This window comes from Photinus pyralis, unplaced genomic scaffold, assembly GCF_008802855.1.
Source record: "Photinus pyralis isolate 1611_PpyrPB1 unplaced genomic scaffold, Ppyr1.3 Ppyr1.4_LG8, whole genome shotgun sequence".
NCBI lineage: Eukaryota > Metazoa > Arthropoda > Insecta > Coleoptera > Lampyridae > Photinus > Photinus pyralis.
The window spans coordinates 10233329-10260449 of NW_022170819.1; the positions used below are offsets into that span (position 1 = coordinate 10233329).

Consider the following 27121-nt stretch of genomic DNA (forward strand, 5'->3'; position numbering starts at 1 on the left):
ATTCGTAGAAAAGCATTCCCCATTACTTGCTCGTTGAATACTATTGTAGCGGATTTTCTAGAGCGATATCAAGGCGCCATCAAGTCGCTACCAAGTCGATGAAGGATTAGTCACCGGTGATAAGAAATTAAAGCGGTACTTTTTGTATTGTATATAGGCAAATTTAATTGTATGTAGTGTGATAGAACCGAATTTGCCCGATAAAATTCGATTTAAATATTCCCGAAACCAACCCTGGCGCGACGAAAAAAGTCAAGATTGCGCTTTGTTTCGTTTCCGTGGAACACGTGTTTTTTTTCTTCTCTGCTCTACATTGAAATGGGCCATAATTTACAATAAAAGTGTCAAATATAACGCAATACGAGGGAACTTAATGATCCCTATCGACCCGACATCTCGGAGCGCGATCGATATTAACAATTTTCGTCTAGGATTTGTTTAAAAAAGGGAAGAATTGGGCAGAGGTATTTGTGCTTTTGTTGAGAGCAGAAGTAAATTTTTACGTTTCGAATAGTGAGTGCAGCTTCGACAATTACAAAGGTACTCGTTTTTTTTAATCTCTACGTCTATTGCCTCCATCTAATAAATAATATCATCATGTTCGATTATTTGCCAATTTAATGTTATTCTCGTACAGCATGATTATTGCCATTTACAACACATTCTACATAAATATGTTGTCAAATTTACAGTACTCCTTTGTTCCAAAAGCTGGCAACTTGAATTACTGACCGATTTACGTGTTTTTATTTATATTTAGATACTGCATGTTCCCTTAGAGGCGATATTCAATACAAATATGCAGAACTACATTTTAATTTATAATTGAATTTATTGCAGCACATTTCGCTTTTGTTTGCCTGAACATGTTACCGTGTATTTACAGGGTGCTTCGTCTGGGAGCGAGTGACATACGCTAGGTGGTTGATTGTTACATATTGCACTTGGCATTGAGAATTAATTACTTGATACTAATGTTTTGCCACGACATGTTCCTTTGCTTTATTATAATGTCATATTTAACGTTATGCTTCTACTATTTATTTGAACCGGGTGATTATGATTATTAATATTTGTTTCGAATATGTACTGTACTATATTTGATATTGATATTTGCTACCGATATTTAATCTCGATTTGACGTAGCAGAGGCTGGCTAAAGTTCAGAACTGACATACGCAGAGATACATCTTTGTTTTTTTGTGTCTTTGAAAAGAGCCATCTTGTCGATATTGCTAATCAATCCGATCAGTCGATCCCTGACATGTAGTGACCGAATATTGGTTTTGTGTCCGTCTTTGTTATGCCAGTGCAAATATGTCAACTGTCAACGCCTACATAAATTCTGTATATTTTGTTTATGATTATGTATGCGTGCGAGTTTGTCGTTTGTTGCTCTGTGATTTTTATTATATCATGATTTGTCTTTTGATCGGTTACTGTCAGTACTCATGATAGAGAGCCTGGAGTTCGGTAATTTATAACCCGGCACTTTATAACTATAGTAGGTTGGACTGGCCCTAGAGATGTGTGAATGAAAGAGTTGGGGTCCCGCTTAGTCGTACATGGGGCTGCCGGCTAAGCCCGGCCTCACTTGCGCAGGGATTCGCTAAAAGCGTGCGGCGTGTTCGCGTTGTGACCTTTTGTTTGTGTTATCAATTATCCTTCCTATGTGAAAGGCTCTTCTGAGAGGCCAACTCCTAGCGATTTCATACAATGTTCACATGTCATGACCAGAGCAACTAAAGACTACTCGGTGTGGGATTTGGACTGGCCATTCAATATCCAAACCTATTATATGAATTTATTGTATTGTTTTTAATGATGGTTTTTGTTATGTGTGTGAAATATTGATTCTTTAGGAATTCCAGCGGAGCCTGTGATTCAACATGATCCTAATTTACTTGATAATCATCATAATATGCATTCATGCCATTACAGACAACTAATTAGGCTATAAAGTTCAACATTAATTTGTTGGCTAGGTTTTTTCTTGGTCAGTTCTTTTTTCCCAGCCTATTTTTATATTTGTACTCGGTGAACTACCATTTTCTAAATTTAATCTTGCAATGCGAATTATTTGGATTAAATTTCCGTTTTTAAAGCATGTACTTGTTTTATTTGTATTCCATACTTGATCCTCGCTCCGCCAGGCAACACATATTTTGTAGCGACTCCTAAAAACAGAACGTAGTAAGTTGGTCCTATTATTCTGTTATTCAGGTTAGGTAGCTTTGTCTAGACGATCACGTGCCATGGGGTTCAGTTAGTTTGAGAGGGAAAGTTTTGAATTTAAATCTTGAGTTGCGCAGTCTCTCGGGGCTGGCCTGGGCACATTACAGAATTAGTCTGAAAATTGATGAGTGATTAATACTGAAATTCGTGCTCGCGTTATAAATTTATGCTCCGCTCCGGCTGTTTCTACTATCTCGTTCCCTTACAAAATAAACAAATAATTGCTGGAGCCCTAAACAATTTTTTATCAATGACGATGATTCATGATGGGCAAATTATACGTTATGTAAATGGGTCCAATAAGAAAAATTACAGAAATTCTTTATTAACATTAACACGCGCAGACCTTTAGCGATTAAATAATACGCCCGTCCGAGGAACATCTCCGTGTTCATACGTTGTATAAAATGAAGAGTTTTACCTATCGCAAGGATACTCCCTCTATACTAGACTATACTTGACAAATTATGACATGTCTTCCCAGATTAAGTAGCTCCTAATCACTTGAACAGCAGCTTCTTTACCTTTCCTCCAGGTCAAAGATATAAATCTGTAAGTTCGTACTTGCCGATCAAAATTCATTAATATGCGTTCTGATTGGAGGGATTCTCATTGCCCTTCATAACTTTTACAGTTTTCGAGATTTAATTTTCGTAGACGACCTGTACGCTAGAGCGACCGTTTTTCTTCTCTGTTTTTTTTCTTTCCTATCAAAGCCATTCAGAAAGACGGAAACGGACCAGGACTGCTCTCAGCGGTCGAGATCTTTCGTGCCCGTGCACCACCAACCGCAATCTACCATTCTTATATTCCGTAATCAACCCCCGCCAACAAAATCGAACGAGAATAAACGAAAACTTGGGTGTTCTTACCCATCCCACGCTACCCAAACAAGTTTGGTTGTCGCCATTAAACCTACTTGAGTTTACTATTCACATGATGCGGTACATTGTTATAATCATTATGTTAGTGATACATTTTCTACAGGAAATTTCGAGAAAACTTCTAGCTTGCGGATGGGACATACGTTATCCGGTCTCCCCATATCTCCAAAAAATCATTAACCTCGAGACAAAATGGACATCAGGGTAGGAGGGGTGTTAATTAAAAAGCAGATTTTACATTGACTTAAAAAAAATAAATGCAGTTACGACCAGAGCTGCTGATCCTCTACCACACATTTCGCAAATGTTAGATAAATTATGCGACGGGAAAGCGGTTCTTCTATTGATCTTATTGGAGAATCAACAGCACTTGAAAAAAGCAGGATGTGATTTTTCCCAGTGCAAAATATCGGTGAAATTCATTAAGTATCAGTGATGTCCGTGAAGTTTTTGGTGAAATACGAGTTGAAATATAGGTATTAAGTGTCGGTGAAGTCCGTGAAGCATTGGTGAAGTCCGTGAAGTACTCATGAAGTATTGGTGAAATACGTGAAGTATGAAGTTTGGTGTACACGATTTTGCCTAGCGATTTGCCCCTCTTAAGAGCGCATATTGAAGAATCAAATTGGAAAAGAATGTAAAAGAAATTGCTTTCGCGTTTCAGGGGGAAGGGCCGTTTCGATTTACTCGTATGCAACATGGCAAAAGTTTTCTGATAAAATATTAGAAATAGATTTAAATTGAATAAATTAAATTTTATACATACATACAAAAGATCAAACTCGATTGCTCGATGCCCAAGAAGTATTTAGGTCGCGCAAAATATTTTTACCCAAAAGATGTCAAGATCGTTATTTCTGCATAGATTTTCTTGGTAAAAAAACTTCGTACCAACTTCCGAGTTTTCGCTACACGAAAGCTTATGGGTTCCTTCTCGGGTTCCATTATGAAAGTGGTGTTGTGCTCACAGTAGTGCGTCCGTTTGCCCATCTACAAACGTATCGACTTTAAAAGTAGTCTGTCCGTCTGCCCATGTGGGTGCGTTGTGCTGGCAATACCCACGTAGTGGTGGATTTCGTTTACTTGTTTTTACTACTGTTCTTAATCAGCAACAAATTAGCACTGTTGTCTTGCCGATGGGGATGGCACATTTTTCTCCACAAATTAAGACAGCACTGAAAAAGTCTCGATTCTGGCATGTAAGCTACATATACATATGTTAATTAAGAGGATTTGGGAACTTTTACGTAACCTTCAGCATCTCCATTTTTTAATAAAACCACCTGTTGACACTTCTATGCTAATCCAGGCGAAAGCTGAATGAAAAACAAGTCGATCGTCCAAATTATGTAAACTGTTCGCAAAAGGTGACACAAATGTAGGTATATGGAATCGAAACTATTGTTTAGTAACAGAATACTTCAATGATGAAGCAAGAGCTATCCATAGATCAATATTACGTATGCACCGGCATCCTTTCATTTTACCTTAACGTGACTCATTTCTGTTTGACGACTGACTCACCCAAATGCCAGTCTTTCTCGCGTAATGAGATGACGCTATCAGACTATCACGTTTTAATGTGGGAGAACAAATTGAAATTTTTGAGACATATCCGTATAATATTGCGTAATATGGAAAAATGATAAGATTATCAAAAATTCTAATTCAAATTTATTCGGTTTGTGTAATCTACCTCGCTGACCGACCGAACTCGGTATTTCTACCGCAAGATTAATCGTCACGGCGGAAGTTTCTCCGTGATAATAAACATGTGATCGAAATTATTGAGCGACAACTTTATTTATGACGTTAATTTATTATTGATAAGAAATGAGGTTAATAAGATCGTCTCTTTACTGCAGAGACTTGTTATAACTAGACGGCGCGTAACGTAGATTTTACTATAAACGCCTGTTGTCAAGATAGGATAGGCAACCAACTGTTCATCGCGGGGCAGACGTACGTTCTGAAGCTTGCTTTAGCCATGTTTATTCTAAATTTTAGTAGCAAAAAAAGATAACATATAGCTGTTAACTGTTTTAATCGAATTTATTGGTATTTTATTTGAACTAAATTGGTATATAAAACTGCCTTACTCTAGTCGTAATTTGATTTATATATGTATTTTGGTGGTGAACACGTATGGAAAAATATACTCTTAAAACTAAAGATGTAGGTAGTAAGATATGATTATTTAGCGGATTTTGATTCAATATATGCCTATTCAAAAACCCAAATGGGCTGTAACTGTTATTTATTTTTCTTAGACTGCTGATAACCATTTTGTTTACAACGCGGTGTGGTGTGGATTGAATGAAAAACCTGAACACATTTTCAGCAATTTGGAAAATTTTTAATACATCGCTTGATACGTGCAACAATCCTCCACGATTTTTTCTAGTTAAAAGCTTTGAATGACTTTCTGATGCGAATATCGCATCTGCACATATGGAACATTTAACAGACTTAGCTATTTTTTTTGTAGAAAACCTGAAATATACTCAGTACCAGTAAGTACTTATTTACGTCTATACCTAATAGGCAAATTGCAGTTGTCTTGCTGGTAAAGGATGTCGAATAGTTCTACGTTATTTTAAGTGAATGGGAAAGTCGAAAACGCTCGGTATTGCATTATTGTTTAACACCTTCGTAGGTACCTTTCTAAAATCGGCTTCATTCCCCGCAAATGCACTATGGTGGGAGTAAATTTTTCTCTTCGAATGGCTCTGATCCATTGGCCCTTTAAACTTTTATCCGTTGAAAATCAGCATATTATTTAAAAATTTATCGACAGAGTACATGTTGATAGGCACAAGTTAACCTAAGTTTATTGGTTTATTCTCAACAGAAATTTATCTGTTCACTAATTCGAGCTAATCACGAGAATGATTAATGAACGGAACATCTAAAATAACAGCTTATTTCATTATATTGCATATCATCTCAGCGATTTTTGCCCCGCGGTGCATTGTGTGTTGCATACTGTGTCGACAACACCTTAGATACGTTAAGCGCAGTCTAGTTATAGCAAGTCTCTGCTTTACTGTGACACGCTAGGAGAAAGCGTCTAAATTTCTATCTTCACTTTGTGTTGAAACGAAGATTAAACGATGGAAACGTAAAAAGGAAATATTTTTCCTAATTATTACCCATTCATGAATCTGGCCGAAAAGGGGATATCCGGTACTGCACCGTTGGGAAAGGCGACGAGAATGTAACCGCAGTCTAATTAGCGAACGATATTTAATGCCTGGAAATTGTACCAGAAATACTTCCGCGCTTCCGAATGCCCAAAGAAGTAAATAAAAGAGGTCCTTATATGACACCATGTGACACATCATGAAATGGTGCGAACTACTTAGATAGCGTTTTGGTTTCTGAAGCGTAGTATTTCGCAATTTCCATCATGGTTCTCTGCAGTTAAAAATCAACACTGAACAATACATAGTAAATCTTCAGTGGTTTTTCAGCACCAGATGGTATGTTGACAACCTTTGCTATAGTCAAGACAATTGACTTTTGCAGTACCTGATCTGCTAAATCGGGAAGAGACAAAATAATTTCCGAAAGACAATGGCGAAACAATTTATTTACAATCAATAAAGGTGTAAGTTTAGTTTTGTATCTACTGACATACATTCGTCGTAAACAATGCAAACGTAATAAAATACCTGCATCACTAATGAGTTTTTTTTGCGATTTTGAAACATGTTTGTTTAAATACAGTTAAAACTCAAAAATCTCAAAAGCGTATAATGCTAAACAGTGAACTTCAAGGTTGCTGGCTTATTAATTTTCTCTCACGAGTTGTAGTCGCTCATGCCTTAATTAACCACGTGATTTGTGGAATGGCTATTTTTGAAAATTAAAAATATTTAAAAGCGAATTACTACGGCTATTTCTGTTATCTATCCGATGCAGTTTGATAACAATTTTTGGAATAGCGGTGTAACCGGAACTCGTACCGAATGATGAGAAGGAACTTACCTTGAGAAAGGATTTGGGAAGCGAAAAGTTCGTTTTTCAGCCTTGCTAAAGTCTTGGTGAACTATTGAGAGTCAATAAAGTTTAAATATTTTGATTTCCTTTCGAATTGCCACAAATATGCAAAAATATGCACATGGTTTATTTGGTATTCCAAATAGCAACAATATAGTTTTAATTTTAAGTTAGCAATATCCTACAGCCAGAGATTTCGCATTGAAGATAGGAATAACGATACAGTAAATATGCAAAAATATGCATATGGATGGGTAACGTTGCGATACTAATTATATCAAATGGTGTGTTTGATTTTAAATATGCACAAATTCGCCTTTAAATACATCCAGAAAAATTTATGCACATGGCGTTCATCTTATGATGTTTCAGTTAATTTTATATGATAGATAACCTCCAACGTAAGTACAACTCTTTCGATGAAGATTTAACTGTTAAGTAATATTTAAAGTTTGTAAAAGGTACTTCGTTACAAAATTGAGACTGAAATGCCCAATCGTACTTTTTGAAAATTTGGGGATAAATATAAAACTACAGTTTTAGGTCGTAAACTGTCATACACTGGAGTTTTTTTAGGGGACGATAACCCAAGACTGGTCCACTAGTCGAAGTAGGTGTACATTTCACTCGAAATAGTCGTCGAAGTACCTTTCAAAGTAGTCGAAGTAGTACGGAAAAAAATGAATTTCGACGGTGATCGCGCATGCGCACAGCACATTACTTTTTGTCCGCACCGGTGCAATAGAACTGCGAGAATGGAGTAGAAAGTAGTCAAAGATCTTCTGAGACTAGTCGAGGTACTTGCAGAATTTGTCGAAGTACTCGAAGTACCTTCATGGTACTCTCATGAAAGGCCTCAATGAAAGGAATTATTTTCTACCAATCATAGTTCTCCTCGAGGTCCTTCTCCTCCTCGACCCCTTATCGTGATCGGATATGATTCATTGTATCTTAAGATCGGATTTTCGGAGGAGGGTACTCCCAAAGGGCGATCGGGGCGTCTGGAAGAAATATATGCATTGGTGATCTCAAAAGTTTAAGAGCGAATATCTCGAAAATGTTGGAGGAAGGTATCTACAAAGAGAAAAGAAAATGCAATATTTCGGAGACCAAGTAGTAAACATTGATCAATATACTAAATATAGCAAATATAACCCAACCATTTACTAAGCTATTTCGGTTTAAAAAAAATCAAAGTTCTCATGTAAGATCGAAGGGGCTTCGGTGCATTTTTGTGTGGGAGATCAGTATTTTATTAGCTAATTTTAACTCCACTATCAATAAGATCTTGTCGGGGCAACCACATTCCCTTCGTCGGTACCCGCTTCAGACGTCTACTCGCAATTCCGTCACGCAGTAGTTGTGCGCGTTCACAAAATCTTTCCGACAGCACCAATTTGAAAACAATCGGACCAAAACTGTAGAAGATAGGAAAAAACTGAAAAATCACTACGTTAGTATAACACACTCGGCGATGGCGACCAGATGTCGGCGACCCCATCTCACTGCTTGTGCACGCAGTTAATCAGTCAGGACCGTATTCATGAAACTCGGAATGAAATAAAATCCGTTAACGGGCTCCTGTTACAAGGCATCATGAAAGGTTGGTCATTTTTTCGATAAAATACTTTTTGAGTCATTCACGAAAAACCGTCTGAAAACGTGGGTCGTGGGCCAGTTATTTAGCAGAAAAACTGAAACTTTTCACCTCGCTTTTCACGAATATGTCAAAAAGTATTTTGAGAAAAAACTTATTGAACAAAAGTTGCTTATAATTAAGTCATCTATTCATTCTCATACTTATTTTCAATGAAACATTTTTCATACTAGGGTGAAAGCAACCTCCGGTATGGCATTCACTTTGAAGGTCAGCAGAACCCTCGGCAGAACCTAAATCCAAATATTAATTTAGGCAAAATTACACGAGAAAACGGTCATTGACTGAACTATTAATAAATATGTCTCGTCCAGACATTGTGCTGTGACGATCCTTCTAGGATCTAGAACATTATCGAGGCGCCATCAAGTCGATAAAGGATTATTACTTACTCGAGGATAGAGAATAAAAGCGCATGAGATTCATTCTTTCTGTGTTGACGTTCGCGATTTACCGAGAAAGTTTTTGTTTGCTATACAAGCAAATTGAAATGTGCTTAGTTTCAGTTTTAATATCAATATCAAAGTGATAAATAGTAAAATCCGCGCTCGGGTGACTACAAAGTAAGTAAATCCGATGCAACTGAATACCGAACGATCCTCGAGATCTGTAACTTTTTTACTTACTTTTACTTTACTTTACCCGTTAGTAGCCCTGTATGTTTTTTCGCAGAGTCATCAGGAAAACGGAAATGGCATACTATAGTAAATTCTCTCAACAAAAATAGAACACGCCGGGAGAGAATATTAAAAAAAGATTCAAAAAATTTTAAAAAAAGGTTCAAATGATGAACAAAAATGCAAACATTTTCTAAAAAGATTTAAAAATGTTTTTAATTTTTTTTGAATTTTTTCAATGTAATACTTTTGAAGAGAAGCTACCTTTTTAGGTCCGATAACTTTTTTACCTGACCCCGTATAATGGAAACGGTAGATCATTATATGAACTTTTAAATCACTATTTTCCCGTGTGTCTTAACTAATAAAATACAGTCTTTCTGAAATTGACAATTTTTTTAATTTCCCCCTGTATCTCTTAAGCAAACTAATATTTTCAAATTTTGATTTTGCTACTATAAGTTTGACACAAAAGCGCAAACATCGGGATGTCTCATAGCTGCTGGAACCAGGCACCACACCTTGCGGGGGGGGGGGGGGGAGTATTTACTTTCGTACGGGGACAGAATTACTTACGACGAAATCTTGCGCACAAAATTAAAATTCTCGGCATAAAGGATTGATTCACTTCTAGAAATAGCTAGCCATTCTGAGGAGTAGGGGGGGGGGGGGACATATTATATTACACAACTTCTCTTTTGTATTTTGGACCATGACATTAAGTTCCTAAATAAAAATTGTTCATTCATTTGCATATTTATTGCTGCCTCGTCATTGCTACGTTCATAAAAAAATGCAGAATCTATTGCTGACTGGTTCTTGCTAACTTTACATGCGCCAGATAGTACTGCAGAATATTAGCTCGAGTCCTTCAGACGATCGACAAAAACCGTAAACGCACACAATAGCCCAATGTGGCCAGAAGCTTATGCGGGTTGTGCGTAAGAAATTGTGAGGCGGGAATATTTCCAAGCGGATTTTGCAATATTTCCAGAACTATTCGCATTGCAAAGAACGAATATTCGGACACCGGAAATTTAAGTGAATATTTCCAATAAATTGTCAGGAACTTAACAAAAACATTTGTCCGAAATTTCCACTTTATGCTGGTTTTTACAACACTATCGATTCAAAAAGATTAAACAAATAAAATTTGAAAAAAATTAACACTATCTGTTTTTAAATTTTTTGTATTTTTTGAATTATTGGAATCTTTTTTTTAATTTTTTGAATCAAATTAATCTGATCCTGAACCCTGGCGTGTTACTTATATTTTTGAGAAGATAATTTCATATCTTTTTACATTACAATATTAGTGTTTCATTTCAAAAAAATTAGGTTAGGTAGGATAACCTGATTTTTTACCTGACCCCGTCAGTTTTAAAATGGCGCCATTATTCAACGATCATTATAAAGAAACATTCCTCTGTATCCTCGTCTGTATCCCTTTTCAATAAAAACTATTCTATTCTATTCTCTGCTATTCTGAAATTCGTAATTTTTTGATTATACCCCGTATCTCTTAAGCGCGTGAATGTTTCCAAATTTTGATTGTACCATTCTAAGTTCGTCCCGCCTACATTTCTTTTTTGATGGCACTAAGGATTAAGGAGATACCTTCGGAGATACTTACCCTAGACAATTGGACCATCCATCTGTACATTCAATGAAATCAACTCGCTTCGGTCAAAACGATCCTCGTATACTAATATGTAATATTTGTTGGTTACGCGTTTATTGCGGGTAATAAAATATTAATTTTTATGATTAAATGCGTTTTTGTACACGATTCGATTATCTATGGCAAGCAATTGGGTTAACTAACTGTGACCATGTTCCGATAAAAGTAATACCGTAGAAGCCAATGAAACGTTCTACATTCGAAGGAATTGTTTTTTGTGCAGAGTGCAACGGTGAGTCATCGGTGGATCGCGATTTTTATTGTCTGGGTCCTCCAAACTTATTGCCGAAACTTGTACAGTTTCGAACCGTATTCGCCTATTTCAATTGTGTGTAATGAAACATTCAACATTTTTGTCTCGTAATGAAATGCTGATATAAGACACGTGGGTGGCGGTGTATCGCAAGAACGCGCGCTGACCCGGTGTTTTTCTTAAGAAAATCTGCCAACTTTGCTTTAGGTTATTGCTTAGTTGGATACAAAATTACAGGCTGTACATTACAGATCATTTGGGACTTTTTCTAATTACAAAAAATGTCTCGGATCCATATACGTGAGATAAATCATCGAAATCCCCTAATTAAACATTCCACTGCACGGCACTGTTAAACAGCGGGAGCTATTTTTAATTATGAAACGGCTAACATCATCGCTTTCTTCAAGCAATTAATTTCAAACAAATGAATCAAAGGAAAGTCCAGAAACTTATGCCTTCAGAAAAACGGCAGTAAAATTGATTTCTCTGGAAGCGCAAAGCTTAATCGGTGTTTCTCTCAGTTTTCAGCTAAGTAGTGATAAAGCGCCGTAAGTGGAAAATTTACACGGAACCGTTTTTTTTTAAATTGAGACTGTCGGTCCACCAACGCACGACAACTCAAGGTCAGATGTAAAAATAGCAACACGGCGAGCGACAAAATCACCACCACCACCCCTCGTCGTTATCAAAAAAACCGATTCAGCGGTCTGCTTGACGTAACGCGCGAGGAGTACAATTTCCGAAAGGTAATCTAAAGTTCAAAAGCCATACTTTCTTGCACACTGCAGCGGTCGGCACGCCCCAAATTGCTCGCAAAGATCGCAGTCGGCTAACTTACCTTAATTATTAATTCGATTTCAGGTACGTCGTCGCCGTTCTGATGTCCGTTTTCGGTTACTTCGTCCGACATTTTTCACACAAAAAAATCACTTGGAAGACACTGGCGTTACGTTTGATTACTCGCTATCACGTTACTAAATTGTTGACTGGTCGCGGTCGGCGGTTTGTGAAACGACACTGCAAACAACGCCACTTTAGATTCCAACCACGAAATGTAGGTTCGCTACAGTTTGGCGAATAAAAAGCATGAACCTAGATTTGTTTCGTACTAGCGCCACCTGGTGTGAAAAGGAAAAATGTTTGAATCGGTCACGAGATCGTAACAGTTCACTTGGAATTTATATGCTTCTTGTATTGGTGTTTAGATTCACATAACTTAATTGATCTTGATGTGAAATTGTATACCGGGTATTTTATAATTAACTAATATCGTGACGTACTTACAAGTTTAATGACAAAAAAAAGTTAGCTACATTCTTATGTGTCATAGGGTAGGCAACACACGATGCACACCGCTACAACGCAAACCTTTGAGACACTTTACTGACTACTCCCCAAAAATGAGAGCAGGGTCGGCTCAAGGTAAAAGTTACATGTAAGCAAGCACTCAAATTTGCTCCTCTGCCCGCCTCGCTATAGCCTGAATAATGGGAATTTTTGGCAAACATGTTTTTAAAAATACAGGGTGTTAATTAATGTCATGCAGGTATTTCAGGGGGTGATGGCACTCGTCAAAATAAGAAAAAAATGCAAATATGTGCGTGGTCTAAACTCTAAAAGGCTTCATTTTCGTTATACATGGTGATAAAGTTTAAATTTTTTTCTCGTATTTTGCGCTTTCTATCTTATGTTCTGTGATAATTGTTTCAAATTTGATACATCAATTATTTTTTAGAATCTCTACAAGTATCAAAACAATTGGTCGCGGTATACAGGGTGTTACATTTTCTTTGCCACCCTGTATATCGAAAACGACGCATATGTTTGCATTTTTTTTTCTTATTTTGACGAGTACTATCACCCCCTGAAATATCTGCATGACATTAATTAACAGCTTGTATAGAGGTTCATATCCCGCTAATTCCAATTGTTTCGGAGTGGAACATTAGGTTATTCTGTAGGTTTAAAATTGTGTTCTCACATTTTTTTGAAAAACAAAGTTATACAAAAATGCTACCGGAGGGATAACGCGTCTGCTATTTACGAATACCTATGCCTCTCGTGTACGGATTTTTACGTCCTTTTACGGGTTATATCGCGTACGCCTAAATCCGACCCTGAATGAGAGCGGTATTATACTTAGGTGAAGGTAGCCAGTACGCACCAGTAGTACATCAGTACTATGTAGTACCGTCTGGTAGTGGCTGACGGTTGTTGGAAGCTAGCCGATACACTGGATACCTCCACAATAGCACAGATATACGTTCTTTACGTACATCTGTGACAATAGTATTTATAGTACTTCTTGGGTACTGACTGTATACACAATCCGTTTTTTTATACCTTTAAGGATTGCCTTGTACTGGCTACTGTCCAAATGCCTCTAGCTATAGCCAGTACACGAGAAATTGATAACCAGGATATAAACAAACATTAGTACCTACTGCCGTCCACATCTCGCTAGACAGTACAGGGGATATTGATCAAGACTATGTACGGATGGGTCCTACGTTGTGTATACTGACGGTTCTTTTATGTGTTGGAGGTATAACACAATCTGAAGGAAATTCAGAATTTTATGCGTAAGTAAAGACAAGAACATAGAAAATATATTACGCACACAACCGAGCGATACCAGGGAAACCTTCTTCGGGACAAAAACCGCGGGATAGCTCACACAAATACATGAAATAAACCAATTACGTTAACAAAATGCAAGAGAAAATACACAAATAAAACATCTCAAATTGTAGGAATAAAACAAATTTTTTAAAAATAAAACACACGAGACCTCATAAATGTAACGCAAAAACACATGTACGATCAATTGATATCAAACAACTCGTAAAATGACAAATTGCATTTACCTAAGTATTCAAATTATAGTCCATTATCACCCAAGTAAATTAGATAAATAGGAAAAAATGTTAATAGGAGGGCCTTCTTTTTCATATAGCACCATCCGGCAGCTGGCCACAAGTAAGAAAGCAAAATTATACAGCGAATCATCGTGTCAGGTTCCCCCTTCGCGGAATATAATTAAACGACACATACAAAGAAACGTCAAATTAGAAGACCGGCATGAGAAAAAAATCAACAGATACAGCGAAGAATCGGACTGAATTTGGTATTTATTGCTTTGTGGAATAGTTAAATCGGATCATGCAGAGCAACAACACACCCGATAATAAACTGCCGCCTGAACACATAAACAAATACTTAATAAAACAAGATAAAAGCATAATCACGTGCACAGTATAACAAACAAACATAATACAGTAGCGGTACTTAAACCGAAACTTGCAGTAGGTGCGGCACGGTTCAATATCAGTATTTTATGCAAAATGTAAATAACAAATTCTGACATGAAATTCAATGGTTGATTGTTAGTACAAAGAATAAAATTATTACTACCTATAAATACACTTTTCAACTTTCAACAAACAAAATAAACGCTAGACCCGCCATTATTCCAGCTCGGCTCGGATAACTTCTTCGTTTTTTCCCGATACTGCTATTCTTTCAGTTGTGAATGTATTGCCTAACCTTAGGGGTACGTTACCACAAGCCCAAATTTGTTGTTGATGGAGAAGAAATATCATATAAACTATATTCCGAAACTCCACCCCGTGGGTGTCACAGTAACCCCCCTTAGGAATTTTTCACTAGTCATCAATTCGGCGTCGATACTGCAACTGCCTCTAAACAATTTCAATGTGTATATTAGTCAATTTTAATGTAACATCAATGATTTTAATGCCATATCTCCTTTCAAATAGGCAAATGCGCTTTAAACAATTGTGAGCCGGGCTAAAAAGTCAAGCTCCTTTACTTTTCCATTAAATATGCAATGATCACCGGATTTCCCAGTCGACACTGAAAACTTTGACTTACGTATACTTAGAATTGGCAACTCCGGGGAACAACGCGAACAATTACTTATAGCAGTGCAATATCTAACTTTCGAGTTTCGGTTAAACTTACGTTTAGGTTCACCATCAAATGCAAAAAGATCCCCGCTAAATTAAACGTTTACTTTATATAAAATTCGGCTATACCATGGAGGGAACGTAGCAAATTCCAACCCCACCCGACACGGCATATTCTGTTATCTACATCCAAATACAACTTCTTCTTCTAATTACGTTCTTCCAAGACGGCTTAAAAATACGGAACCGATGGCAAAATTTATGTTTTTCATGAGCGCACCTAACGCATCTACTCTAAACTTGATCGGAGGCTGTTACTCTAACCCATTCAACTAATTACGATTAATTATACTTATCCAAATAGTCGGAATAAAATTGCAAATTCGGCAGCCCAGAAATGCCCTGCTGTTCCTTGGAATGTGAGGTTAAGCGACGGGGTCTACTGTTACGTTGATATTTTCGTAAACTGCACGACCTTGCGCGTTTAATGCTGAAACGTAATTCTCTCTTCTTCCCTGGCAAGGTATCTTTTACCGGCTATAAAAAAAACAATTTAAATATTCCTATAGGAACGGTTGTAAAACGAATAAATTCCATACGAAACTTACGTGCGCTCTTGGCGGTAAGATAAACAATTAAACAAAATGATCACAAACCCTTGTCTCCTAGAGCAAAAAGTAAAGTAAGAAACCACAGTTCCTTAGTAACGAAGTGCCCGCGTATATACCAACTGTTCATCTACAGAGTTATTACTAAAACGACGGAAAACAGGTGCTTCGTTACACTGCTCGCCTGAAATTCTGGAGCGTTATGTGCATAGACAATGGATCGTTAGGTTAGGTTAGCTGTATTAGTTATGTGGCTCCAGTCAGAAAACGCAGAGTTCATACCAACGCCGAATGATCCGAAGGCGAGATGGACATACTTAAATCAACTATCAGCTTTGATAGTTTCCGCAACCGTAGTTTCCTACTTTGATCTAATCTCTGTAGCCGTCCAGAAAAGGAATCAACGTAATATTTGCGATCCGCTTGTAGTATCTCAAAGCCGACGAATTTTTAGCCACGCTTTGTGGTCGTTATTGAACCTACTATTCTTATGAAGCAGTACATATGATATTTTACCCTAGAAGATCCCCGTTAGGTATAAATGCATTTCAGTCCAAACTTGTAAGGAGACATTCTGTTTGATTGGAGAATCATCGGCGGCCTGGCCAATCAAAATGCGTCTTTCGCCTTGACCGACACGAAAACCGATAGCACAGATTTTAATCTGTGCCGATCAACGAAGCTAGTCTGCCTATTTCTGACGCTACGTTTCTTACCTGCAAGGTTTGTTTCTACTTGATATCATATTAAACGCTCTATAAATATAAGTGAAATGATCACAACTTGTTTTAGACGATATGACACGCCCTCTTATGGTCGCCTTCGTTGAAGAGAAGCTGCTGATTCGAATAAGAGGCGACACGTTGGGTATGCCGCGCTCTCTTCCAAAGCGTTATTGGAAATGCGTATGGGAAAAATGGTGTTACTATGACCTCTTAAATGTCGACAAACCTTTGTCGCTCTAATACCACATGCAGGGTTGTGAGGCGGATTGGGAGAGAGTTGACGATAATGCCCTCCCTGCGTTAATACTTAAATAGAAACTTATTAAAAGTTCAAAGAATCTTAAATATATGGCTCTCCCGATTATCCCTGTTAAAAACTCAATATTTGCATTTCAAAGAGAGATTTATTGTCACTGTTCAAAATTTACAGATTGATGGCACCTCCATTTTCCTCGTTTTCCTCCCTGTACATTTCTAGTAGGTAGTCAATAATGTCGCATGGTGGCTGGTTGTCGCTCCCTAGAGAGTAGTCAGAGGAGCAATCTCTCACGTCGGTCACGTCCGGGTGCAAGCCGCTGATAGGATCCCTTGTTGCAAGGAAGTCTTTCAGGTACGACAAATCTTTGGGGCCGAAGGTGGGGCGTAAGTCAAGCTCGCCAGATTTCACAATATCGATTTTCTTGAGCGGTTCTTCGTAGAGTGTGGGAATGTTTTGTAAGATGCGAAGAACGTGATCACCATTTATCAGTTGACTGAGTGCGGGTGACTAAATTAGAGTAGGTACATTAGAAAGGTGAAGGTTACCCGAAGGCCACGTATTTGTAATCCATCCATGGTGTTGGTTCTAAGGTGACGAAGAACTGAGTACAGTTGTCAATGTGCTTTCCATTGTTGCACATGGATAGAACTCCTCGTTTGTTGTGAGAAATGCTGTAGTTTTCGCATGGTACCTTGTATTGTTCTAAGCACCAGCCTCCGCACTGTATCCAACTCGGCCATACTATTCTGAAAACGCACCAAAAATACCCACACCCTGCAGATTGCTATTACCGTTGAATACATGTACCTGAGTAACCACCAACTTTCTTCGCGCACGTTTTAAGAAAAATTTTTGATATTGTCGGCACGGCAGTCGCGTACAGCTAAAATTTGCTTATGTGATTTTAGCAAAAATTATACTCTACCAAACCTCGAAGAGCAAAGTACCAATAATCTGCTGATCCACGGCAATGGTAAAATAAACAAAAGTATTCTGAAAGTACAGTATGTAAAAGCGTTGTATGGAAGCGCAACGCCTTACTCCATTCACTTTTTGTTGCTCGATGTAATTGATAAATTGCTGGGCGCCAATGCACTCAAATTCTTCAAAAATAGTAAATCTGTACTTAGATCCAACGAACTCCAACAAATCCTCATCGTCCCCTAGTAGTTCTTCATTTTTGAAAATAACAACCTGCTTCTTTAACGTCCAAAGTTTTTCCCCTCCAATTTCCCTCCTTATCTAGGTGAACATTTGATCCACGATGTGAAATCGTATACGAACCTTTAATATGAACAGGTTCCAGTCCAGGTCCAACATGGAGACGATGTTTGGTTTGCAGTACTCTTGCGGCAATCGCGCGCGAAGTCTCTCAATATAAGTTTTTGCTAATTGAAATTCTCTAGAAGTTATTAATCCGTACACATTGAAGGAAATTTTCAATTCGTGTTTGCTCGACATTTCATTAAATTGATTAACGTCCTTGATTAGACGTTGATAATACTCTCTGAAGCATGCAACCTTGATTTAATCTCAATTTTTGTTTAGCAACTTTTACAACTTTCACAGTTTGGAGAGCCTGACTCTAGATCAGCTCCGTAAAGCAATTTTGTTGGGAAAATTTTGGAGTTCAAAATTTGGGCGGTCAACATTGCGCGTACTAACGTACTTAACGTGCTGGTGCAAGCACATCCTCTCTCTTTCTGAACGGATCAAAACATTGATAGATACCTTTGTGTAGATGGGAAGATGGCGACATGATTTGTAAGTGAGCACGTTCGAAAATACAGCTGATGAAAATTTGGTTTTTATGGAGGCGTCCGTTTGGTTTGGTTTGCGGAAAATAATTGGAAGTTTGCATTAATGAATGTTATTCGTGTTCATCTACTTTCATTTGACTAATTCGATTGTTAAAAAGACGAGTCCCTTTCCGATATTGCCGTTGTTTGGTTCGTTGTGATATCTTGGGGTTTATTTTATCGAAAATACTTGGGACGGAAAAACCGTTGGGAGTTAGTGGAACGTTTCCGTAGTCGCAATGAACTATAATCTTGGGGTCATCTATGTATGTGTAGCTACATTTGGGGAAGAGCCATAACTATTACACGCTATCAATAGCACCGTGTGGGAAGAATTCCATTTTACCGAAGGGAGCGATCCGATAATAATTAATAGCGGAACCTAGAGCGGAACCGTCGTGAGTCGTGGAGTTGGTGTCGACCAACTTTATTTGGTTACCATTGGAGTTGGCAGGAAGGTGTCTCAGGGAGATGCGCGAGGACTCCCAGAGCTAACTTTTGTATTTAACTTCTGCGATAATCCACCCTTATGGTTAGGCAACACACCTTTTCATCTGAAACAAAAATATGATATGCTCTTATATAACCAATCGACGGTTTTGCGCAGATGCCGAATACTAGGGGATTTTCGTAACGAAGCTAGGGGAGAAAGAAGATGGAGAAGATGCCGACGGAAGGCATCACGCGTTCCCGGTTTTTTTTATTTTTGATTATTTTGGTGGTGGTGTTTTGAAGGTGTAATTACCAGTAATTACAGGTAGTCACCATTTTATTCTTTCCTTGTACTAGCTATTTAATCATTGAATTTCTTGCCACAATTTGATATTGTTTACATTTTGCTGATTTAGCATCAACTACGATATCTGAATCATGGCGTACTCCATGCCTTTGTTTTGAGTACCGTTAGATGAATTATGTTTGTTTGTTATACTGTACAGATGATTATTCAATTATTTTTTTTAATTAAGTATTTATTTCTGTATTCACGAGGAGTTGATTATCAGTACGAAGTTGCTCTGTCCGATTGATCCGTAACTATTTCGTGAGGGAAGTACCTAATACAGTTTGACTGTTCGAAGTATCCTTTACTTTCTGATTCGTGGCGCGCTGCATTTCTTGTGCGTTAGCTATACGAAGAGGGGCTCTCTTATTTGATGTTTCGATGTTTGTATGTGCGAGTGGGTCATTCTGTATCCGTGAAGTAGGTACCTAATACAGTTCGACCGTTTGCTGTATCTGTTACCTGCTCGTCTCATGCAGGCTGCATTTCTGTGTCTTGCAATATGAGAAGGGGACCTCTTATTAGCATTCCCACTATTTAAAATATGTTCTGCTTGAGCGATAATCGATTTTCACATGAATCCTTGCTATTGGCCTATGGCATTCTCACATGTACTTTTCGTGTTAAATTAAATTATGTTAACGGAAGGCTGGAGTAGAACCACACCATTTTGATGTTTCCTATGTACATGCAATTTATTATTTTACGAGTGGTGTTATCTCAATTGATGGTACAGGTATTTTAATGTGTTTTTGTACTGATTTGATTTATCATGTTTTCCACTTCATTTATGATGTCTTGTGCATTTTGTTTTTATGAACTTGTTTAATTGCATTTGATTTGATTATCTGATTTTTATCATACAATTTGAGATGTTTTATTTGTGTATTTTCTCTTGTATTTTATTGCTGTAGGTGATTTATTTCATGTATTTGTGTGGCCTATGCCGGGGTTTTAGTCCCGTAGAAGGTTTCTCTGGCATGGTCTTGTGCCACCCATATCGAGCCGACTGCCATCCAAATTCAAAAGTGCCGCGAAACTACCATCGTTTCGATTGAAAGGTAGGTGGCTCTGCTTGTAGTTTTTTTGCTTCGACCATTTAAAGCTGGACTGCTAGCGTCGTATAATATTTAATATAAAAATTGAAGCCAACATCTGCAGCGCCATCACTGGGTACCTATGACTAAAATGAGAACTAAATCTGAGGCGCTAAATATGAATTTTGCAAGGACAAGTATATCCACACAAAATATTTATACGATAACTGTTTAACTGTATACTTGATTAATTAATTTATATAATAAATAAATTTGAAGTAGATATAATTTTTGGATAATGATACCAATAGATCGTGGAATAAGCCCTGTGATGGCGCTGTAGATGTTGGCTTCATTAATTTGACTGTGCTAGCAATCCAGTTATTTTTTCATCCAAGTTTTTTTTCCAGAGTTGCCAACGGTAAGTACAGGGTAAGTCAACGTTTACAGTGTCGGCTTGATAGACCCCTATACTCTGTTTTTTAACTAGGAAGACAGATTTAAAAACCTGATTTACACTGAAAATGTCACTAGAATCTAGTAACAAAAATAATAGACTCATTTTATACACATATGTATTGTGGGTTGCGTGATGTGATTTTCTTTCACATTTGGATAGATTTCATTATTTATGGTTTTGGGTTATTACTTGGTAGGAACTCCTTTATATTATGCATACATCATACTTTTAAAAGCGAATTATAATAAATAGGTAATACATTGATAATAGGTAATCATCCTGCATACATTTTTTGGCCTTTGAAACATTATTTTGAATTGTATTTTTAAATGTTTTATCAGTTGTAATACTACACAATCCACATTATAATTTACAACAAATGTTAAGTTATTGAACAAATTCAGAACAATGGAATTATACTCATATTATTAGACAGCACAGTTCACTGCTTTATGTATAAGAGATTTAGTCACTGTCTTCCGAGAGTTCACTAGAACTGTCACTGTTCTTCGATCCCAGTGAAATAATTAAGGGTTCTATAAGTGTATCCATTAGGCCATCCACATTTTATTTTCTTCCTTAATAACGTGTTGCACGCAATTCCGCCAATCGTCAGAGCTCACATTTGCAACAGCGTTATGACCACCGGAACGTTTCGAAGGGGTAACAATCCCAGTACTTCGATATTCTTTAATTATCCGGTATACTGTAGATCGTGCAACTCCTAATATGTGTCATACTTTAACAACCAAATATATGCCTACATCATTATTTACTTTACCTGTGGTAGATGCAACCTTCAACACAAGGGTAGCAAAATTCATATCCGGAATATCAGACAAGATTTGTTTATAATAAACTGCTTCTCGAAGACTGATAAAATGACCCAAGTTTAAGCGATTACGTTTTTTCAAAGGAGACAAGCTTGCTTTACTGGTACTTGGAGTTGAATCCATCACTAATACCAGTATACTTAGGACGCGAAATATCAACTTTAGTTCTTAAAAGAACTGTTTTTTTTTTGTTAAAATTTATGCAAATGGACTCAGAACACAGAAAAACTCAAAAATAAGTACAACAGTTACGGACGAGAATCGCGATTAAATTTGACAGTTAAATCATGTCAATAGCAATTTTACCTGGGTGTAAAACGGGCGCAGCGGGAGCCAATAGAAACTAAGGATTTTTGCGGGAACTTTTAAATCCGTCTTCCTAGTTAAAAAACAGAGTATAGGAACATTACACTTCCTTACCGGGGTTTGTTTATGGAAAACATCGCGGTGACTTACGGATTCCCTTTAGTTCGGTGTAGTCCCCGTTGTTGACGACTAGTAGAAGTCGTTTCGTTTACACAATACACTTAAGAGCATTGTTAGTAATCTTGGAAAATTTGTAGCTATCAATTGATGCATCAAGAGATCAAGTAGTGTTATTTACATATATTGCTCACCAGGAGAGAATGCCGGTCACAGAACACCCGATTCCGGTCTACAATCGTATGTTTTTCATTAAACCGTACGATTGTAGGCGAGGTGCCATAATTGGTTCGAGTTATCAGTATTATTGTGTAAGCACTTTTTACCTTCCCACTAAATTATTCTGTCAGTATGGTGACTAAGTATCTTGGTGAAGAACCTAGATCCATTCTACACCATGCAATTATCGGTAGTAAAATCCATAACAGCATTGGAAGAGGAGTATTTGAACTGGGTTTAATCCCAATGCGGTAAGTTGCTGGAATTGTCTGAAAAATGGTCACTTTGCTAGATTCTGTAATAGACCGGTTAGAAAGCACTGTTTTACCTGTGGTAAGCTTGATGTTACCGCTCGTCAGTGTCCTCAATGCCAACCTTGGCCGAAAAAGGAGTATCGGACTTAGACAACTATCATCTCGGAGATATCAAGAGGCCAATAGGGTGAAGCAGTGTTAGATTTTATATTTTTTCGCATGTTCCAATTGAACTGAAGGAGACGGTTCAAAACCGTGAACTCGAGACAAAACCTGAATGACCTGACCAGGAACGTAGACTATGTGAGGATGTGGAGAATTGTTTTGGCCATTTCGAAAATGTCGAACCCATCAAACGGCGACACTATCCAGTCTCGTCTACTTTATTAAAGGAGATATATGTTGATTACAGCAAATGCTGGATGAGGGTGTCGTCGAACCCTGTACGAGCCCTTGGAGTAGCGCGACTGTGATGGTAAAAAAAAGGATGGGCCATGGAGATCCTGTGTCCACTTTTGTCAGCTCAATAAAGTTACTTGGCACGACGCATATCCTTTGCCGTTTGTTGCGAACATTCCGGATCGTTTACGGGGTGCCAGATTCCTAATCAGTTTGGGCATAAGGTCGGTTCGAGGATTCTAGACCGTTGGCAGCGTTTACTGTACCGTCCTGTGGATATATCCTTTTGGATTGCACACAGAGCTCCAGCTGCTTGGCAACGACTAATAGACCGAGTGGCGGGGATAGATTCGGAGCTTGTTGACGATATAATAATCGTTACTCCTACTTTCGACCAACACATTAAGGTTTTGACCAAAGTGTTCGAGCGCTTGAAAGCTGCAAGGCTAATCCTTAATAGGGAAAAGTTTCAATTTTGTCGGAGTGAGCTAAATTACTCTTAGGGTATGTCGTCAATGAATATAGACTAAAAGTCGAACCGGAGAAAATTTCCGACATTTTTTTTATCTCTACACCAACTAAGGTTTCTGAGGTTCGAGCTTTAATAGAAACTGCATCGTGGTACCGTCGGTTTATTCCGATTTTTTCGTCTATAATCCTACCACTTACGGACTTAAAGAAATCTTCAAAATTCTTCTATAATTATGACAAATCCGAATGCCAATATACCTAATTGGAAATGGTCATTAATAATTGATAAATTGAATTGAATTGATAAAATGGGCAGAATTTACTGGTTTACTGTTTAGTTAATTTGTTTAGTAGTAAGAGTCTGTGTAATAATAAAATTTGTCAAGTTATTTTACGGCAGTCGTCGCGCTTAGAGGTTATCGTATATTCTTTCCGAATGCTTTCCCACTCGCTAGCTTTGCGCAAACAAGCTGTACCACAGAATGATTGCACCTTGAAATACTCGTATTGGAGAATTCTAGGTAAATGTCATTGCTAAAGAACATCGATTGTGGATCCTAAGAGCGTCTCATGATGACTTTACTAGAATGGAGAAGGAATTGAGCTGTTAGGGCGGATTTTAAAAGCACCTAACTTAGGGTCGTGCTTACAAATAAGTGGTCAAGTGATTATGATGGTACCTACTTTATCACGTAATTTTCCACCAATAATGTTTTTCTATGAAAACGCGTGAAATTGACATGATTGTCGATGGCCAAAAGTGTTTATTTGAACTGGTTAGAAAGCAGCACATATTTTCGCTTGTGTACCTAACCGACAAAGTCTTGAAAAACAATAAAAACGCGAGGTTAAAGTTTGACCAACGCTCGTTAACATCGCGTTCCAAAATTGATTTACTCCGCGGTATTTCTCATCACTTTGTCACGTGACGATTTGAAAAATTGCCAGGCAACTTCGAAAACTTTAATGGATTATTACATTTACGTCTGTTTATTTTATTTTTCTTCACGTCCGAGCTTATTGTTAAAAACTGGCGGTTATTGTCTAACTGAAAAGAAGATAACTTACGACCTGCATAAAATTAATAGCAATGAACGTTTTATGAATCATAAAATATGTGTGTTACATGTATTGCATGCGGTTACAACTAAATATTTTATTGTTGTTGTGAACTTAAGTGAATTTGTTCGAATTTCTCGCCGTGACAGTCATTACAACTTTCATCTGTCTGTCTATGCTGAAGTTGTCCAAAGAAAACGTGCGGCTAAAAAACATGTATCGGCTTTATTATATACAATATAAAGTAATATTTATTACATAGGGCGGATATAAGATATCCGCTGACGTATTTACAATCACATAAGCTTGATATGTATGTATCTGAATTACTTTAATTACATTTTTTCCTAAACAGAAACGGTCTATTTACAATTGCATGTCTTCGTGAGCGTAGGAAAATATTTTTGGTTTCGTTTACCAATTTGGTTTTGAGAGGGGAAAGTAATCAGTTCAGTAAGGCCTCCAAACGCTCGAGGGGTCGGTAACGGATTGCACTTCGCCGCGTTCGGCTTCTTCAATTTGCCCTTGGCCAGGGACTTGGGTCGCCATCTGCTGATTCGTTGGTACGTCCGAATTTGCCGAAGCCGGTTCCAAATCCATGCTGCTTCTGGTCGGCATCAAGCTTAGGGAATCCGTGTTGATGTACTCCAATTTTTCGCCGTTCCCGTGGAGGTGCAGATGGATTTGGTTTTGGTTGACGGTTGAGTAAAGGTGAGGGTAAAGGACCATCGTTGGGGTGCCCGAATTTATGTAGGGTTGTTGATTGTTGTTAGGCGTGTTGTAGTAATTGTAGTTGTTGGGGTAGGTGGGATTCGATCCCCAGTTGTTTGGGTAATAGGTGTTGTTATCGGGATACCTTGGGCTTCCGCACAACATCGGGTCTAGATCGGACGTTCCCGATATTCCGGCCTTTGAGTTGTGAAATACTGAGGGTGAGGCGAGTGAGGTGTTGATGAATTCATGAGATGGAACCTCGGGAAGTACTGCAACAGAGAAAAAGGAAAATTAGTACTATATTCATTCATAAAGCTAAAAGTTTGTCAAAAACCAGACGGTAACATATCTTGAATTTAAATAAAAATCTTCTGACGCATAGACCCAACCGACACAAGTGACCATATAACCCACAGACCCAACTTGACCCACGCATTCCTTCAGACCCCTGATCCAGTTCTTGCTTGCGAACCAGAGTGTGACTACAATCATGGGATACTTTTTGAACTACTTCTGATAACCGATTTGCGGTTAATCTAACATCCAGACACGAAACCATTCGCCAACTCTCCTTTTAGTTTTACTTTTCGTTATTCAGACTCTTTATCAAGCGTTTTTCATTCTTCTTTCTCCCTTTTCCACTTCTTCAACTATTTAGAACTTTCTAAAACACTTTCTGCTATGCTCTCGTTTTGAAATATTTGAACAATTAATCATACACCTACATTTATTATACTTCTATTTTGGCATTTTCCCTGTCCCCTTCACATTTTCTCCGCTCCGCTCTGCTGCTTCTATAATTCTTGAAATTTTCTCGTCTCCACTCTGCCTTTATTCTCTCTCTTTCCAAATTCATTTTCATCGTGGATTCTTCTTTTGTTTCTCATTAGCGATTTTCGAACTGTCCCTCATACTTCTGTTTATCTTTCCGTGTTCTTCATGTTCTTCAACTGTTGGTATAATTTGTTTAACGAATCCTGACTGACAATTTTGTCATCGCACCATTTGATTTTTCTTCTATATCCCTACTGCTTCCATAATTTTTACTAGGGCTCCCCCTCTTGTCACGTTTTTTTTTATTGCCTTTTTTGCTAAACTTTCGCACAAACTTCGCCCATTTTCCATGCGGTTTTCTTAAATCCCTAACGAGGTCGCTCTCCCGTATGCGAGTTTCGAACGTTTAATGAAACCCACGCCATCTTTTTTCCTTCGTTTTATTCTGTAACATATATAGTTGTCTTCATTCAGTCGCCCACTCTTCTTTTTCTTTCTACGTTTATTAGGTATCTTTTAACAATCTGCCCGATTTTTCACCATCCGTATTTCTCCACCCTTCTTTATTGCTTTCCACCTTTGTAATCATGGACATTCTATCGTCTCTAATAGAAATTGTTCAATAGTACAGTCATTAGTTTCCGAGTTAGTTTCTTTACATTAACTCCAACATTGTCTCCACTTAATTTCCCTACTCTTTCTTTCTACGTTTATTACATTCATCTACTTCCCTTTCGCCTTTTCTTCTCGTTTGCGAGCTAGCGAAGTCGCACAATTCTTCTTTTCATCTTTCCACTGTCTCCATCTTCGCATCTCTGTGATTCTTATCATTTTTCTAATGCATTCTTCTTGCCCACTTTGTCTTCATTCTCACTATTCGATCTCTGTTTCATCTGTGCGTTCATTTTCCGCTCACACTGTTCTTTCTTCTGTCTTACTATTCTACTTCTTCGGGTAACCTCATAATTACCACCTGCTTCTCGCCAATCTTGTTTCCGCTTTCTTTTTCGTTCTTCGCCTATTTCTGCATCTCTACCATTCTTAT

General features: G+C 37.8%; 3 protein-coding genes across 6 annotated transcripts in view; all 3 read right to left on the bottom strand.

Moving 5' to 3' along the window:
• Positions 1–12382, bottom strand: part of LOC116178057 (chloride intracellular channel exc-4) — a 28042-nt gene extending 15660 nt beyond the window's left edge. Inside the window, exon 1 of the mRNA XM_031497339.1 lies at positions 12171–12382. Coding sequence (XP_031353199.1) covers positions 12171–12242 — 72 coding nt within the window. The 5' untranslated portion in view covers positions 12243–12382. The remainder of the gene's footprint in view (positions 1–12170) is intronic.
• Positions 12383–17018: 4636 nt separating this feature from the next.
• LOC116178378 (probable inactive peptidyl-prolyl cis-trans isomerase-like 6) lies at positions 17019–18362 on the bottom strand. The gene is made up of 6 exons (XM_031497860.1): positions 18138–18362; positions 17895–18095; positions 17784–17846; positions 17645–17736; positions 17399–17599; positions 17019–17346 (listed from the first exon to the last, which is right to left on the bottom strand). Exons 1-6 carry the CDS (start codon positions 18312–18314, stop codon positions 17019–17021), a joined length of 1062 nt encoding a protein of 353 aa, XP_031353720.1. The 5' UTR covers positions 18315–18362.
• Positions 18363–24794: 6432 nt separating this feature from the next.
• The window catches only part of LOC116178152 (runt-related transcription factor 3-like), an 82167-nt gene continuing 79840 nt past the window's right edge, over positions 24795–27121 (bottom strand). For all 4 annotated transcript variants that reach the window (XM_031497563.1, XM_031497561.1, XM_031497562.1 and 1 more), the window contains one exon: positions 24795–25571. In XM_031497563.1, the coding sequence (XP_031353423.1) occupies positions 25039–25571 (533 nt within the window). In that variant the 3' untranslated portion in view covers positions 24795–25038. The remainder of the gene's footprint in view (positions 25572–27121) is intronic.